This window comes from Alligator sinensis, unplaced genomic scaffold (genome assembly GCF_000455745.1).
Source record: "Alligator sinensis unplaced genomic scaffold, ASM45574v1 scaffold745_1, whole genome shotgun sequence".
NCBI classification, from domain to species: Eukaryota; Metazoa; Chordata; order Crocodylia; family Alligatoridae; genus Alligator; species Alligator sinensis.
In genome coordinates, this window is record NW_005842119.1 from 1,865,406 (window position 1) to 1,882,440 (window position 17,035).

Sequence of the window (17,035 nt, forward strand, 5' to 3'; positions counted from 1 at the left end):
GTAGCAGCGGGAGGGGAATGAGTTTAAGACAAGCCTCCAATACTTGATTATATTTCTGGAAAATTATAAAAAATTTGTACATTTTCCATACGTAGTTTTTAATTATTAGGAGTTGTTTTAAATTCAGGTTTGACTTAGATTCAAGTAAATATGGTATATGACAGTGGGGTACATTGGTGGCATAATCAAATATACCTGTTGTTTACAGCTGTGTAAAGAAGTAATGTGGTCCAGTAAATGATTGTTGCACACACAATGGCTTTACTTAAAAACTAGCAAATTGCCTGTCATGAATTATGGGGCGGGGACACAGTGCCACCATCCAGTACTCTGCGGTGCTGCTGCTCCACCTCTGGCCCTGTGCGCCCTGTCCCCCTGCTCCCATTCCTATGTGCCTCCCCACCCCCTGTATCTGGCCCTCTGGGCCCCCCCCCTTGCCATTCCCAGTGCAACCCTGTTTGCCCCCCCACCCCACCCCTTGCTGTTCCATTCCATGCCACCACCACCTCCAAGGAGCAGGGCCTGGAGGGGTGTGGGCAGGGCTAGCACTGCTGGCCCACTCACTCTGGCCCCTTAGTCCTGGTTGTCATGGTGATGCTCCGCTATGTGTAACTGTGTGTGCAGAGCACTCTGGTTGCAGAGACAACCAATCAGAGCATGAATAAAGTGTTACGGACGGACAGATGAACAGACTAAGGTTTTTATTATATTATAATTCCCATTACTTTCTGAAACACTCTGCTAATTTTGAAACTGAGAGTTTTTGTTAACCCTTTTCTGATTTAAGAAATTATGTGAAATAGATCCACATCTGTTTGTTATCAGAGCTTTTGCATCTTGTTTTGCAGGTGTCAGATGCTAGGCTTGCAGCACGAGAAGAATTTAACAGAAGTCGTCAACCCTCTTTATCACACAGACAGAATGTGGAAAGGTATTATGTTGTTCATTTACACTTCTAAATATGAGTCTGCTGTAGGGTTAGTCGCATCATATATAGAGCATTCCCTTTCACACGAATTAAAAATAAAAATCCAGTGAGTGAGACTTAGAAAAACAAGACATGGTGAACCATGCATGGAAAATAATAGGAAATATTTCCTTAGATTATAATCTTTTCAGGGGCAAGTATTGTATCTTTCTCAATGTGGTAGGGCTTGCATATGTGACTAGAGCACTGCTCTAATAGAAATAATTTTTTGTCAGTAGCAATTGTGAGTTGTGGTGAATACTTTCAGAAAACTCTTTGAAAAGGAAAGTGTGTTGCTTAGTCATGTGAGAGATAGTAGAGTCCAAAGGAAATGTAAGTAATTTAATAAAGGTCTTGCTGTCATCCTGGTCACATTTTCTGGAAGAATTTTTTGACCAGCTCACATTAATTATTGATTTGTATCTGTCTCTTTAAACTTTGTTGCAGTCAGATGTATGGTAAGGCCTACATCTTTAGTTACTATGGTCATTCATGCCTTCACCAGTGAAAATATGAGCTTCCACACTTTAATTAAGTAAGTAGTACTTTTTCTAGGAGAAGTAAAACAGCCCCAGTAAACTTTGACAATATATAATGCTCTTCTCTTGTCCGGGGATACTATTCCCAAGAGTTCTTTTAAATAATTTTTCTTAGCTATTAATTCAGTGGTCTCCAAACTTTGCTCATTCATGACCAATTGTATAGTGCAAGTAACATGCTACAGACATGCTTAGCCTGTCAACTTGAAGGAACAAGCATCTTTGGAAAGCAAATTTCCCTTGGGTGCAAGCAGCTTTGCTGGGTCTGGCTAGGATGTTGGGAACCCTTGCATTCAGTGATTCAGAGGTAGCTAATGTAACTATAAAATAGTGGCCTTAACATTTCTAAGGCACATGACTTAGAGTTTGCTAAAATACTAACATTGCACCTTTTTCAAGGTTCTGTATTGTAAATGACGTTCTTATTATTTTGTTTGAAGATATAAGAAGTTTGTCCTGTTGCCGTTATCGAAAAGGAAATTTTGTCAAGAATGCCAGCAGTTATTACTGCCAGCTGAGTGGGAAAATCACTTTGGACATGAAGTACTTACTGACATCACCAATGCTCAGTTAAAAAGGCCCAGTCAGATTCTATATCCACTGGAGAATAAGAAAACAAATGCACAATATTTGTTTGCAGATAGAAGCTGCCAGTTTTTGCTGGATCTTATAATTGCACTAGGATTCAGAAGAGTGCTGTCTGTTGGCACACCGAGGTATGTTAGCGAGCATCAGTGTTCGGCAAGGTACATTTGTTACTTGGGACTTAGTCATTTCTTAGTTTTCTTTAGGTTTCCTTAATATCTAATACAGTGGTTCTCAACCTTTTTAGTCTCGAGACACACCTTGTTTGACCTGAGACACCCCTCCAGAACTGTGAATGGAGCAGCACCCCATTTAAAAAACTAGTTCATTCTAGTGCTTTAACTCCTTGCAAAGCGTCCAGGCAGTGGCCAGAAAGGGATAAGCCTGAGCCTGCCCTTACCTTCTCACCCCTGTTTATCTCCTCCCACCTCAACCCTCATTGAAAATCACTAATCTAGTAGAAGGGATCTTCCCTCTATGTAATGTAAAAGTGCTTTAACAAACTCAGGTTTGAGGTTCTTGGTATTGTCCAGGCAGCTAGATCTTGTTGATTTTATAAAGACAGAAATAAGGAGGACCTCCTAATGTGGCAAAACAGTCATTCTTCTTTAATTGGTAAAATAAGCAGTAGACTGACTGTTAGAATTGAGCCTATTAAGCAGCGTGATGGATTCAGTAATCTTCACTGATCTGTCATCTTCTAATACTCTATTTTAGATAAGGGTATTTGCATATTAGTGAAACTGGAAAATTGGTTACACCAAAATCTCCCAAACTACGTCCTCATTTCATCTGAAAAACAAGTTGGTTTCTATTCTAGAAAGACTTTGGTCTTACTCATCTTGCTGAATATTTTCTGAAATGCATCGTATCCATTAACTTGTTTGCTTTAATGATTTCAGGCTTCATGAATTGATCCAAATAAATGGATGTGAAGAACAGCAGTTCAATGTTAAAAGCCTTTTGTTAGACATTGATTTCAGGTAGGCTTTTTATGTCTTATCTATATAGGAAAAAGACATAGATTACTCTGTACACATTTTATTTTATTTGTCATCTGCTCCCTTCCTTCCCCTTCCCCCCCTGCTTCTGCCCAGCCAAAATCCACAATGTATGCTTATTTTTTCAATTCGCACAGTGGTTTGCCACTATAAGGACAGTCAGTGCCCCAAGGTGATAGTTATTAATGATTTTTTCTTAATATATTTTCACCAAAAACCTTGTTTCTGGCAGACAGGAATATATTTGTTTTCCATTACATTTAAAACTTGCTTTACAGGTATTCACAATTTTATACAGAGGAAGATTTCTGCCACTATAACATGTTTAACCATTATTTCTTTGGTGGAAAGGTAAGGGCCAGTCAAATTCTCTGAATGTTTTCTCTGAACTACATATAATGTTCATTTAGAACTTGATAGAAATGTATTACCAATCTGGTAGAAAATATTGTCATGATCTGAAGATGATCACATTCTATCTTGGCTCAAAGAATAAGTGTGCCTGTTTCTTTAGTAACTATATACCATTATATCTAATGGTAACACTACCTATAAAACTAATTTTACTTACTGCTTAGCTTGTTTAGGAAGCACTTTACTGGTGCAAATTGCTTTCTTACAGAAGCAATGGGAACAAGCATTTTAAATACAAGACCACAAAAATTCAACAGAGTTGGGAATCTTTCAGCTTAGACTACTAGTGCATCTGTTCAGTATTCTGTCCAACTGTGGCCAAAGATAGATCCTTCAGAAGACAATGTAAGAAACTGTATAATATACACTGACCACGCATAAGAGAAACTCCTTAACTTCAGGCAGTTTGTGTTTGGCTCTCTGTTACTTGGTAACACTTAAAAAGATCAATTCTACTATAGCAGGGGTCTGTAACCCTTGGCGCATGTGAACACATTTTACTTGGCATGATGGCCCTTGGGGCGGTTGGTGGCAGAGCTGTGAGGGGCCTGATCCTTCTTGTGGCAGTGTAGCCCTGACTCCTTCCCCGCTGTCTGTCGTAAGGCATATGTGCACCTGCTGCCAAGAAGGAGGTGGGCCAGGACTCTGCAGACCCTGGTGCAGCTGCTTGCTCTGCTTGCAAGAGCCTGGGTCAGCTATGAGAGGCAGCTAGGAGGCTGCAAGCAGCTGTACCAGAGTCCACCAAGCTCCGGCTTGGCTTGTTGCTGGGGGCAGGTGCACATGCACCTCGGGGTGGACAGTGGGGGAGAGGCTGGGCTGCACTGCCACAAAAAGGATTGGGTTCCTCATGGTTCCTCTGCCATCTACTCCTGGCACACCAATGTATTACAAATAGACCTTGTGGGTGTTTTTGGCACTGCCCCAAAATGTTGCCAACCCTTACCTTCCTGTTTCTGTTAATTTACACTGAGGGTCCAATCTGAAATTTATTTTGTAAAAATGGCACTGCCTTTCAATGAAGAACTTGTATGTATTTAAATGCCTACTGTCAAGAGTTGCTTTTTGCTGTCAACCAATGTAGTTAAAAGGAAATGAACTTCTCTCTTGTATATCATCCACAGAATTGTTCAGCTTCTCAAGATTTTCCCCAAAGCCAGCTGAGCCAAGCTGTTGCCTTTAGTACAGGCATTTGGCATCCTGTAGTACAGACAGGAAAGGGCAGAATAATTCAGTTTGTGTGTTAGAAACTTAGCCCCACAGTGTCATCTCTACAGTTGTTTGCAGAGTAAAATCTTATAGTAATATGTAGTATTATATAATATATTATAGTATGCATTATTTTTATGTGATTTTAATATATAATTACAGTAACATAGCATTATAACAATATGACAGTACATCTTACAGTATATACTATAAAATAATGTAAGTTATTATACATTGTATAAGACACTGCATGCACTATATACATATTTGAAAACCCTCATGTCACTGAACAGTAGATACTGGTTTCTTTTGGGGCCATTATTCCTGCAGCCATCAGCTTACCGACACAAACTTACTTTTAGTGATGCTCTGTAGCGTGCTCATAGTGAGTTTCATATTTTTTCATCCTAAATCATATCTTTTTATGTATTCTTATAAATAAGAAAGTGTTTTCTAGAATGAATCAAAATGGTCTGAATGTTCTTGCCTTTCTAGTAAATCTAACCTTTTTTATTTTCCTTTAATGTTGTTTGGTTGAGATAGAAGGACAGTGCTCTGCTGTCTGTCACCTTGTACAGACATTCAGTTTCTCTTTGCAGAGTTGCTGTTCTCCCAGGAGAAATCATGAGTGTACAGATGTTCAGGCTTTTTCTCCCAGGGTAAAAATGGCCACTCCAGGAGAGAGAACCTGGGAACAACCAGGGTTAAATCACTCCCAGGAAAGTTGTTCCAGCGAGAGTGAATAACTGTACATGCTAATAGTTTACTGTAGTTCTTTTAATTCTGGGAAGTCTGAGGTGGCACTATAGAAACTTCCCATCTGTGCTGTCAAACCATAGCCCTTGTAATTTGGATGGGAGCTCATATATTTTTATAATTTGTACAAATTGCAGGCCAAGAGAAAAGAGCAGCTATTGACTGAACTGTTCTCTCTTGCCTAGTAACCCCCATTCCTTCAGGTCAATTTTAGGAGATGTAAGAAATTTGAACTGCAGCTTTCCTTGCTGTATCTTCTCTCACTGTGGAGTACTGGTTGCCTGTACTCTTAATATAGTGTTTTATAGTTGTTAGGGGCTAGAAGGGACCTTACAGATCATTGGGTCCAGCCCCCTGCACTTGGGCAGGAAAGACTGCTGGGATCGGATGACCCCAGCAAGGTGGGCGTCAACACACCTTTGTGAGAAATGCTGAATTCACATTTAAAAAGTAGCATACATCTTCATTTTTTAAAAAGGAATTACAAACAATAAACTTATCTTTAAATTGTCCAGTATTACTTAAATGTACTCAACCTTCTTAGACTTGAGCCAGCCCTTGTGAGACCTGGGGCACCCTTGGAAAATGCCAGCATTTAGCTTTCGTTAATTTTTCCCCTACAGAAAAATAGAGCAATTCTTCTTTTGCAGAAAACTCAGGAAGGCTATAACAGGTCAAAATATTTTTGACACTAGATTTCTATTTGAAATACCTGAATTTATCTGATGAATCACTTTTAGTTGTCTGCTCATCTAGCACCTGTAGCACCCTTAAGAATCTTGCAGCACCCTCATTGAGAATCATTGGTTAAAAAAAAAATTGTGCCTGTTTTCTGGACACTAACCTTTATGTCTTTTAGGTTGCACAAGAAGTATGTAGAAAATTCTTGCATGAAGAAAAAGGTGAAGGAGTCATAATGGTGACTGATCCTCCTTTTGGAGGTTTGGTGGAAGCCCTGGCTTTTAGCTTTAAGAAGCTGATTGCAATGTGGAGAGAGGCACAAGAGGAAGGTATGCATTAGAAATGAGTAAGATGATGGGAGATGGTAACTTGATCTATGCTTATTCATGTTGTGTGTACTTCCTACTGGTGAGATGGGTGTTCTTCTGGTTTCTAAAGCTACAATGCAAGTGGATGAAGCCAAATTATAATTACATTTTAAGTAATAATTCAAATACTTATTCTTAAAAATTAAGAGACTATTGAGATTGATGCAAATTACTTTTTTCTTAATTCTGTATTTTTATAGTGTATAAGATATATAAACCAAGGTACTTTTTATTAATCTGTAATGATCGTCTAGGTAGACAATACATATCCAGTGAAATTTACTGATAATGGCTAAATATAAGCATATTGGGCTGACCAGCATCCTGCTTTCTTAATGGAATTAGTTCTAATTTCTGTGGCTGTAAGCAATTGTCGCATGCATGGCAACTGCTCTCAATGCACAAATATTATTAAACGCTCATGTGCATTCTGCTTTTCTTGATTTTAAAAAGTAAAAAATTACATCTGAATCTGTCTTTGTTATTAGCTCACAGCAGCAAGGAGATGCCTATATTTTGGATATTTCCATACTTCTTTGAGTCACGCATTCTTGAATTTTTTCCAAGCTTCACTATGATGGACTACCAGGTATGGCCAAATCTTATAAATGCTCTTTAATATCTTGTATAGCAAAGAAACAGCAATTCGGAGGGTATATTCTAGGAAGTGTGTGTATTTCAGATGACCAGACTTGTGTGCAGAGGACTACTGATGGTCAGTATAGTGTGTTGGTGGGCAGCAAATGTTTGTCATTAACTCTGAATCTGATGCATCTTATAATGTATTTATACTGGTTATATTTTTCATAAAATGTGAAGTAGTATGATATCAACGACCTTTCTCACCTTCTCTTTCTACTAATCTGTCTCACGCCAAGCACTTTTTTAATATAAATTTGAGCTTGTGGACACCAGTCAGCCATTTCCTTTTCCTCAAACGTTAAATTTCTCTTACCCATCAGACTTGTAAAATTTTGAAAGACTCAATCCTAGTCTCTTGACAAGCTCAAGGTCAGTTGTATCAGAAGCAATCAGGGCTAGAAATGAAAGTTATGTATAACAGAATAAGCATTTTCAAAAAGAAAATTTCCAAAGTGAGGTGCCAGGGATAAAGCAATGAAGTGATGTCAGCTTAAATAATGGGTATACATTATTTTTGAAATCGTGTGTTGTACATGTTTTTTTCTGAATAAATATATCTAGGGACTTATTCCTATGAGATCAGTCTTGTCTATTAGAAGTATATTAACATTTATTTTTTTGTGAAGCAATCGTAATATATAAAATTTGTTAAATTACACATGTATTTTTTTTAGCCCATTGCCTAAAATCATTCAGCCATCACAGTGAAATATCGCATTACTGAATTATGTTCTTATAGCAATGTACTTATTATCTTATTTGAACATGTCATGGTACTCGTACATAAACATATGTGAAGGTAGAACTCTTCTCTTTAGTTAAGCGAGTTTTCTAGTAACATGGGTGTAATATTTCCTTCTGTGCAAGCTTTCATATGGTTGTTTGGAGAATGCAACACGCTCTAAAGATGAAAAGAATTATTTTTCAGCTGATCTTTCTAAAATGTGATCCACAATTACTTTTTTTTTTTTTTTTTTTATATTGCCTCTGACATTCTGGGAGTCCTAAGGAAGGAACAGTAAGCCAGTATCCAGGCCGAGCAAACATAACAGCTCTCTGTGACTGCTCAGGTGCCTGCCAGCCCACCTGCTCTTGCAGCCTTACACAGGAGCTCCTTTCTGGGCCCAGACCACCCTTTCCAGTTCAGGAATAGGACTTATATTCCTCAGCCTCAACCCCCTTACGGCCACCTGATTAGCTCTTTTTGCCCCTCTTTCCCCAGGGCTAGGTGTAGTTAATTACCTCATTAGATGCCTGAGCCCTGGTCATTTACTTACTCAAGCGCTCCTGGTAACAGGGGTCGGGGTTCCCTGTTGCACAGAGCAAAGAAGGGGAAATTGAGAAATAAAGGTAAAGTGCAAAGTGTCAAGAGTCTGTACTCCACAGCACTGTGAAAATATAATCCATATTAATTAAAAATATGGACGACCAAATGCCTGGTCCAGAATGTTCAGTTTAATCTGGGCTTTGTAGTTTCCCTAAAGAATGGAGTTTTAACATAAATATTTTGGAGTATATAGAAAGAAAAGTAGGCTAAATGTCTTTGTCAGCACTTCTTCAATCCTGTGCTTGTTAGGCACTTTGGGCGTTTTTACATATGCTCTGGGAGGTGGTGGTGGGTCGGAGCGCTCTAATTAAAGTACCCAGAGCGTCTCATGTATCAGTGTCCCCACACTGAAAAATGGTGGCAGGGTTGCTTTAACTAAAGCTCTTTTGACAGGCTTTAGCTAAAGCACCCATGCTGCCTCTTTCAGCGTGGGGATGCTGATGCACGAGATGCTGGAGTCTGCTGGAGCATGGTAGTTACTTAATTAATTGAGCCTGCTCCAATGTGCTGTCATTACAGCGTATGGGAGCAGCCTCACTGCTCATGTATAGGCACCCTTTAAAGATATTCTTGAATTTGTTCTTTCTGCCTTCATTTTCTAGGTAGATTATGATAATCATATGCTTTATAAACATGGAAAGACAGGCCGTAAACAGTCTCCTGTTCGTATTTTCACCAATCTGTCTCCAAGTATGATAGTACTTCCTATAGAGGAGGGGTACAGGTAAGAGCTCTTAAAACACTCACACTCTCTTTTAAAAACCATACAGAGACGTAGATCTGGAGGTTCACAGTGGCACCTTTAGGCATCAGGTTCCTCAAATAGAATTAACAATCTTATTTTAACCCGTGAGTTCCCCATACAATGGTAGGCACCTTGGGATTGGATCCACAGTGGATAGTATTCGAGAGGGAAGCAGGAGATTTGGATCTGAACCACCTCAGGCAGTGGAGGCCCTACAGTGCAGATCTCCCACTTCCTGGATCACTGCCCTAACCACTTTATTATATAAATGTGGGCACAATGATCACCTCCACTCCTTGTGTTTTAGAACAAATGTGGCCATTGTTGCTATGTTTTGAGCAGACATCAATATAGTTAGTGTGGTTTTCATGTTCAGGTATTTCCCCACACCTACAGGATCAGCTCCCTGACCTCCCCATAAGGGGACTGACTTAAGTGTGGGAACATCATTGTGATTCCCAAGTGACTGTAGACCTAAAATAGACGTACCTAGCTGGTGCTGTTGTTCCTAGATTTGCATATTTGTGGAATCTTAGGTACGAAGGTAACTCTTCTGGCAAAAACTTCAGTGCCTATAGACTTTCAGGTCTATAAGTGGTTATGCGGGGTTTTGTGGTTTATTCACTTGTATTTGAGTACCTATATTCTACCTGATTTGCTCTTTCGGTGCCTATGTGCTTTGTGGAACTGGAGTTAAGGGATTATTCTAGAGCTTAATAGTTCTGGGTTTTTGGTTGTAGCTGTGTTGGTCTAAGGACATAGGCAGGCAAAGTTCTTTGAGCAGCTGTGATATCTTTTATTACACCAATTGAGTAATTGGAAAAATGTTCTTAGTAAGCTTTTCGGCACAATCATTCTTCTTCAGGTATAGGGAGTCTCTGCTGTTTTGAGACTCTCAAAGAATGAGAGAAACTAAAAAGTGTGGCAGGATGTCAGTGAGAATATAATTTCTATTTATTTACAATTATATTCTCACTGACATCCTGCCGCACTTTTAGCTTCTTTCATTCCTCAGAGTTTCAGAATGGCAGAGACTCCCTATGCCTAAAGACCAAAAGCTTGCTGAGAACTTTTTTCCAACTACTCAGTTGGTCTAGTAAGAGATCACATCTAGTCAGAGAGCTTGATAGTGAAATGTGAGATACCAAATAAATTTGCTACTCTTCTATGCATTGCTTGTTAAATTTGTTCATTTATAAGGCAGGCAAGGATTTTAGTGATTTTTCTTTTATTGGACCAACTAAAAATTTCCTCAGGTCACCTGAAGAAGGACCCTCCACCCCCTGCCCTCCCCACCCCCCAATAGAATAAAGCCCCCGCTGACAGTAGTAGCAGGCAGGGGTGCTTGGGGTCCTCGTGTGTGGTTCAGGCATTGCCACTGGCGGAGTGCAGCCCAGCCAGCCCAGCTCTATTGCATTGGGGCTCCCTGCTGTGCACGTGCAGCTCCCACACGTGCACGTCACTGGGGAAGTCCTGTGCAACGGAGGCAGCACCTTTCACCGCTGCCTGCTGCGCAGGTCACAGGACTACACCAGGAAGCAGGGGCCAGGTCTCCTTTCCACTTCCAGCAGAGTCCCGGGATCTGCACTGCAGGGAGCGGCAAAGGCATCCGGCTCCATTGCGTGTGGCTTCCCTTGGCGCTTCGTGAGTGCGGGAACTGCACATGTATCGTGGGGAGCCCCACTCAATAGAAGCAGGCCAGCTAGGCTGCCTCTTGTTGCCTCCCATGTACGACACTGGCTGGAGACGCATGCCCCCGCCTGCCGTGCCTGCAGCAGGCACGAGCGCCTCAAGCTCCCCCACCTGCAGCTGCTGCCTCCAGCAGGGGCTGTGCCTCATGGCGGGGAGGGATCCCCACACCCCTCCACCCTCCCTCACACCCCACCCCCACAACCTCCCCACATATACATACACTCCCCACACCTCACCATATATACACGTACCTCCTATACACCTACGCACGTGGTGCCTCACATCCCACCATGCACACGCCCCCACTCACACCTCATTTCCCCCCCCACAATATACAAGAGGAAGATTTTATTTTTGAGTTATTATGCAGTCATTTCTATATACATAATGCAAACATAAATCATTATGACAAAAATATTTTTGTAATAAAATTAACCTATGTTATAGTAGGTATTTGACTCTTAGTGTGTGATTTGATTTTTTTTTTTTTTTTTTTTTTTTTTTCCCCCCCTGGTTCCAAGATGGCAAGCCTCCCTCCCAAAATGAGTATTTCTGTGGGGCAAAGGGTGGGACTTCAGGTGGCAAAGGTCGGGGGTTAGGGGTGGGACTTCTGACCCCAAGATGGCGGTCATGGGGCAGAGCACCCGTCAAGGGGTGGGACTACCCTTGTAGCCCTTGACAGCTCACCAAAACTCATTAAGTGGCCCTTCAGCTGAAATAATTGCCTGCCCCTGACCTAGACCATCATGGCTACAGCAGCACTTCAACTTTATTGCTATGTTTCATAAGGCTTTTTCAGCAAGCAGTAGGTCAATACTTTGTAATATTTTTCAGGTTTTGTTCTCTTTGTCAACGATATGTGAGTTCAGAAAACCAGCACTGTGAAATGTGCAATTCATGTACATCAAAAGTAAGTGATTTTCCTCTCTTTGGACAGGAATTTTAGTGAGATATTTTGTGGTTTTACTTGGATATAAACCTCTTTTGATGTTAATACTGTTAGTATATCTTTGGTAGGGAGCCATGGGCAGCTCAGTATGGGTATTGTCTTGATTTCTGTGGGCTGCGGATTGGGTGTGGTGGGATTTATTTTCTCTTTCCTAATTGCTTTGGGTTGGAATGAGGACACCAAAAGTTTGTGCCTGTCCTTGTACCCTCCAGACACCATTCTTCAAGAGCCTGATGCCACATGCTATTTCTCCTGTGATTAGGAAGGTGCAGTACTTCAAGGGGCATCAGTTATGCTAACTGTTGCCTGGGGTGCTAGAGCTCAGTGTTTGTAGGAGAACTCTCTGATCTTCCCCCCAACACGCAAGCCATCTATGAATATATAGGGAGCATGAATATGTAATAGCTGAAAATGTAAGCATTTCATTGGGGCATAATATAATTTTAAAAAGTACAGCAAATACAATAAAAGAATTAATTAGTACTACTTTAAAAGAGCCTGTTTAAAATTAATACACTTCTTATGATTTTATTTTTAGGATGGTAGGCAATGGAGACATTGTGTTCTTTGCCAAAAGTGTGTAAAGCCTTGTGAGTACATAAATATTTTTTCTAATTAGTGTTTCTTACTATGTAAGTTACAGTCCAAAGAAATCAAGGCAAAAATTGGAAATGATGTTTAACTTCAAGCCATAATGATTGACTGTGAAGAAAAAAAAGAAATGTTTAACTTCCATTCAAACCCCCCAATAGTCTACTTGATTCCACTATGTGAAAATGTGGTGTCTTGTCAAATCAGGGTACACTACATTTTTCTTATTCACTATGGCAGATCTTCATTTAATTCAATATCTGCTTTCATCCTGATTTAAAATTTTTTTTATATATTCTTTCATATTGATTTTTCAGCTGCATTCTGTAAACATATCAATGGCTCCTAAAATACTTTTGTGGGAGCAGTCAGGTAAACTCTGTTTCTTGAAGGCAAGTGTCCTTGCTTGGAGCTGTTTAAATAGTTGAGAATAACCATACTTATTAATGTAAGGCTGTAGCTGCCTTTGCTGCTTTTCAGTAACACCAGATTGTTTTAAAAACTGTACCATATTTTTGTGATTTTAAAACTGTCATCCTTTTAATGATTTTGTGGCACATGATTGTATTATATCTGAAGAGTGTATCTATTTACTATATTTATTAAAAGGAAAGCTAACTAATGAAGCTTTTTGATGATGGGGGGAAAATGTTGCGACAGCAGTAAAATAACCCAAAGACCTCAAACTGAAAAATGAAATGTAGCCTCCTCTTTCTTTCTTTATCATATTGCAGCCTGGGTTCACTGTAACACATGCAATCACTGTGCTCTTCAGGACCATGTTTGTGAGAGTGTGCAGGTTGGATGCTTTATTTGTGGCGGAGCGGATCACAAACGCAGCACCTGCCCTCATTTTTCTATGACTAGAAGAGCTTACCAGTAAGTGTGATGGTGCAGGAATATTTATTTGGAATGCTTCTCTCAAATATGGGAAATGATTGCTACCATTTGTACGTGAATATAAGATGACCCCCCAATATTTAGATTTATGTATGAAACACGTTTGTTATAATTTTTCCAGGTCTAGAATCTTAAGTATTGTGGAGGATTGTCTTCAATTCCCTCTATTGCTACAGCGGGGAAAGCAGTGGCTGTGGGGGGTCAGTGGCCCTCTTGCCCTCCTGCCACCTACACCCCCAGCTCTCTCAGTCCTCTGTCCCTAATTTCTGCTTCTTCATCCCCTGCAAACTCGCGTCAAGTCTCTGCTCCTTCCCCCCACAGCGCCCAGCTCTCTGGTCTCTGCCTCTTTCTTCCCTGCCCTTAATGTCAGACTGCCCAGGCTGTTCCATCTTGTCCTTGGAGTACAGCGTGTGGAAGCTCAGCCTGTTCTTGGCCATATAGTGGTGTTGGCACTGCTGATTGGCCAGGCAGGTGGTGCTGCAGGTGTTGGCACTGCTGATTTACAGGCAGGAGAAGGAATTTCCATGTGCTCCATGCTTGGGTGAAACCCCAGCCCAAGCTGGAGCCAGGCTGCACCTGACACTAAGGGGGAAGGAAGGGGTGGACAGGGTGCAGGTAGAAGCTGCAAAGAGGAAGTGGAAGGGGTGGGAGCAGAAGGTTGTGGGTCTGACTTTGGCCCTAGCCTGGGCTTAGGGCAAGAGTTGGAACCACAGCAAGCCTCTTGCTGCTGCTTCTTCATATGCAAATATAAGACAGGTTTTTTCTCCCTTTGCAGATTGGAGGAAAACACCTCATATTTGAGTAAATATGGTATTTAATAAATGTATGGGTACAGTTATGGAGTAAACTCAAATTGCTGCCTTGCTGCATCTGTACTTACCCTTGCTGCAGAGGGGATGGGGATTAGCAACAAGGGTAAGTGCAGGCAACTGGCTGTTCTGGAAGAATGGAGACTTGTGACCCATACTGGGGGGGCTGGGTAGCAATGGGTGGCCCATGCTGGCAAAAGGTTGCCAACCCTTGCCTTAAACACTAAGTATATCAAGTTCTTTTTTGCCCCGAAGAGGAACGTAGTCCTGAAAAATGCTTTCTATGTAGACCTTTTTCTCAAAATACAATAAAAAGGTCAGAGATGCTTATTTAAAAAAATTTCTGTTACACATCTCACCTGAAGCTCTCTGAAAAGCAGTTCCTGCTGTTTCTAAAATTACTTAGCCAGTGCTCTGAGGTTATGACCTGGTTTGGGATTTCCTTAACTTCTTTGAGACCTAACCCTCATTGAAACAAGTGTGATCTGTGGCTTAGACTCTTTCTTCCCCTGCACTTTGGGTCAGTTGCTGCTTCTTCAGCTTATGGTGGAAACATCTTTTACTCTCATCTCTATCTCAGCCTGTTTCAGGATTTTTTTCACTTCCCTTCTACTCCAGAGACAACAGCATCCCCTTGAAAAGAAAGGGGAAGCCTCTTTTAAGAATATAGCAACAACACCCGTCCTCAGAATTGTTTCTTTTATCCCCTGAAACAATCTATGAAGGTGATTTTGAGAAGAGTATCATTTAAAAAAAAGCCCTTCGACATCATGGAGTCCTCTTCCTTGACCACAGATACCATACACAGGTGGAATACAATCTTGGCCATATTGGCTTCTATTGGCTCATTTTACTCCTCCATTTCCATCTAGGCAGGAGTATGTCCTCTTCTGTTGTGGAGCCTGCAAGGCCATTACAGCTGCTTGTATATTTATTTTCTGCAAGTACTACAGGAGGCATTGAGTAAAGAGGTGACAGTAATAGGAAATAGTATGTTCACCCTCAGGTTTCACTTGATATTTCTTCTTTTCTGAGTAAGAGTAATTCTTCTATTCCTTCTGCTGAGGCCTTAAGAATTCCTTTAGAAGTAGTGCAGAAGAGAGGTCACTTTGTTTGATATTTTAGCCAAGCTAGATAGTACTTCCTATGTGGTATTTGGAGAGGTCAGTAAATAAGGCATTCTTGATTTGGGCAGAGACCTTTGGTAGACTTCTTAGCCATGTCCGAATGGTATCAAATACCATTTAAAAAAAAACCAACTTTGACTATATCCAGCTTTGTCCGAAAATTGTCTAGTTCCAGAGTTAAATTGCAAACTCTTAGGCTTTGCTAGCCATGTTTAATCATCTCCACTGAGATAAGTTTTCTCAATTTCTGGAGCAACGTGTACAGTTATGTCTCTGTATCTGATAGGCCTACTAATTGCAAAAAATGTCTCGTCAAGGTCATTTCCAACACCACTGTGAGATAAGTGACTACAACTAGGATCTGTTATCTCCTTCTTCTGGGGCATGCTTCTTAGCTAACTCAACCTGGATATTAAGAAGTGCAGAACTTTTTCATTTAGAGCAGGCTTGCTTATATAGACAAATGGATGTGTGTTTCAATATATACAGCTCAGTATGATCTTTCTTCCTGTTAGTCAACTCTATATTAGGATTTTTTGTGATCTTTGAAGCACTCGGATCTAACAGTTAGCTCTGTTAGTGCTATTTAGCAGCAATATTTGCTTCCTGTCTTCTCTTACTCAGTCTTTTTCTAATCAAGCAATGACCAAAGTTCCATCAAATGTGTTTCTGCTACTTGAAGAATTTTCCCCTGCCTACCACTAAAATGCAGTCCTTCTAATAGAGCCTCTGTTAAAGCTGCATATTGTACTCTGGGGCAAGCTGCATGCAAAATATGGTAAATGTCACTAATGGAGTAAAAGTAGATTAACTTATGAATTACGAAGCTAATTTAAATATCGCATGCACTTAATCTTTTTTGTTTTTCTTTTTCATTTAGCTTTTTTGTGACCACACTTTTGAATGGTAGCTTCAGTTAATTGTGTTTCTGTGTGCATTTACCCTACTGTACAATTTACTATACTCTGACAATGTATTTGTGATTTGATTTTGCAGAGCTGACGGAAAGCAAAGGCAAATGAAAAACAAGAAGCTAAAAATGGGTACCATTAAAAAACCATCTGTGAAGCAGAGGAAAATGAGAGTCTTGAAAGGAAAAATAAAAAACAAGAAAGAGTGAATCACACTTTCTTCTTGGCATCTAGTTACTCAAGATTTTTGCAGCCAGTCTTTGATTTCATTTACAGCAAATGTTAGTATGATCTTTCAGAATAAAATCTAGTTGAATTGGAAATTATTTCCCCTTATATAATTCCTTATAACCTTAGAGTTTCAATGGCACTGGGACAAAAGCTTGTTACTCTGTTCATGAACTATTTCAAATGAGAGAGAAAATAGGTTATATATGTCAGCCCATACTGTGCAGAACTTATAAGTGGAAATAATATTATAAAATACCACTAAAATAAAGGGACAGAAGTTATAGTAGTTTTGGTTAGTTTGGTATCGCCCACTGTTTAGGGGAAAAAAAGACCAATATATTTGTAATGCTGTCTGTTACAAACATCGTTCCACTTCACCCCCACATGCTCACTCTTAAAACCCACCATCCAGCATGGTCATGTAGATAACAAATGTTATATAATCCTTTTGCTAGTTATCCACTTGTTTGCTGGTTTTGTCTCTGCATGCCTGGAAACGAGTACGTTGGAAGTTCCAGATAAATTAGGACTTAAGTATATGTTTATATCCATAGTGGATACATTTAGAAAGATAATAGGAATACAGGACATTCC

At 40.3% G+C, this 17,035-nt stretch overlaps 1 protein-coding gene across 3 annotated transcripts in view; it reads left to right on the forward strand.

The window, feature by feature from the left end:
- Positions 1-17,029, forward strand: part of ZCCHC4 (zinc finger CCHC-type containing 4) — an 18,879-nt gene extending 1,850 nt beyond the window's left edge. For 2 of the 3 annotated variants that reach the window (XM_025205585.1, XM_025205584.1), the window contains 12 exons: positions 849-931; positions 1,415-1,502; positions 1,947-2,222; positions 2,994-3,074; positions 3,371-3,443; positions 6,328-6,478; positions 7,006-7,106; positions 9,089-9,210; positions 11,758-11,833; positions 12,411-12,462; positions 13,198-13,342; positions 16,296-17,029. In XM_025205585.1, coding sequence (XP_025061370.1) covers positions 856-931; positions 1,415-1,502; positions 1,947-2,222; positions 2,994-3,074; positions 3,371-3,443; positions 6,328-6,478; positions 7,006-7,106; positions 9,089-9,210; positions 11,758-11,833; positions 12,411-12,462; positions 13,198-13,342; positions 16,296-16,419 — 1,365 coding nt within the window. In that variant the 5' untranslated portion in view covers positions 849-855 and the 3' untranslated portion in view covers positions 16,420-17,029. The remainder of the gene's footprint in view (positions 1-848; positions 932-1,414; positions 1,503-1,946; positions 2,223-2,993; positions 3,075-3,370; positions 3,444-6,327; positions 6,479-7,005; positions 7,107-9,088; positions 9,211-11,757; positions 11,834-12,410; positions 12,463-13,197; positions 13,343-16,295) is intronic. The other variant, XM_025205583.1, reaches the window with a different exon arrangement.
- Positions 17,030-17,035: the final 6 nt, after the last annotated feature.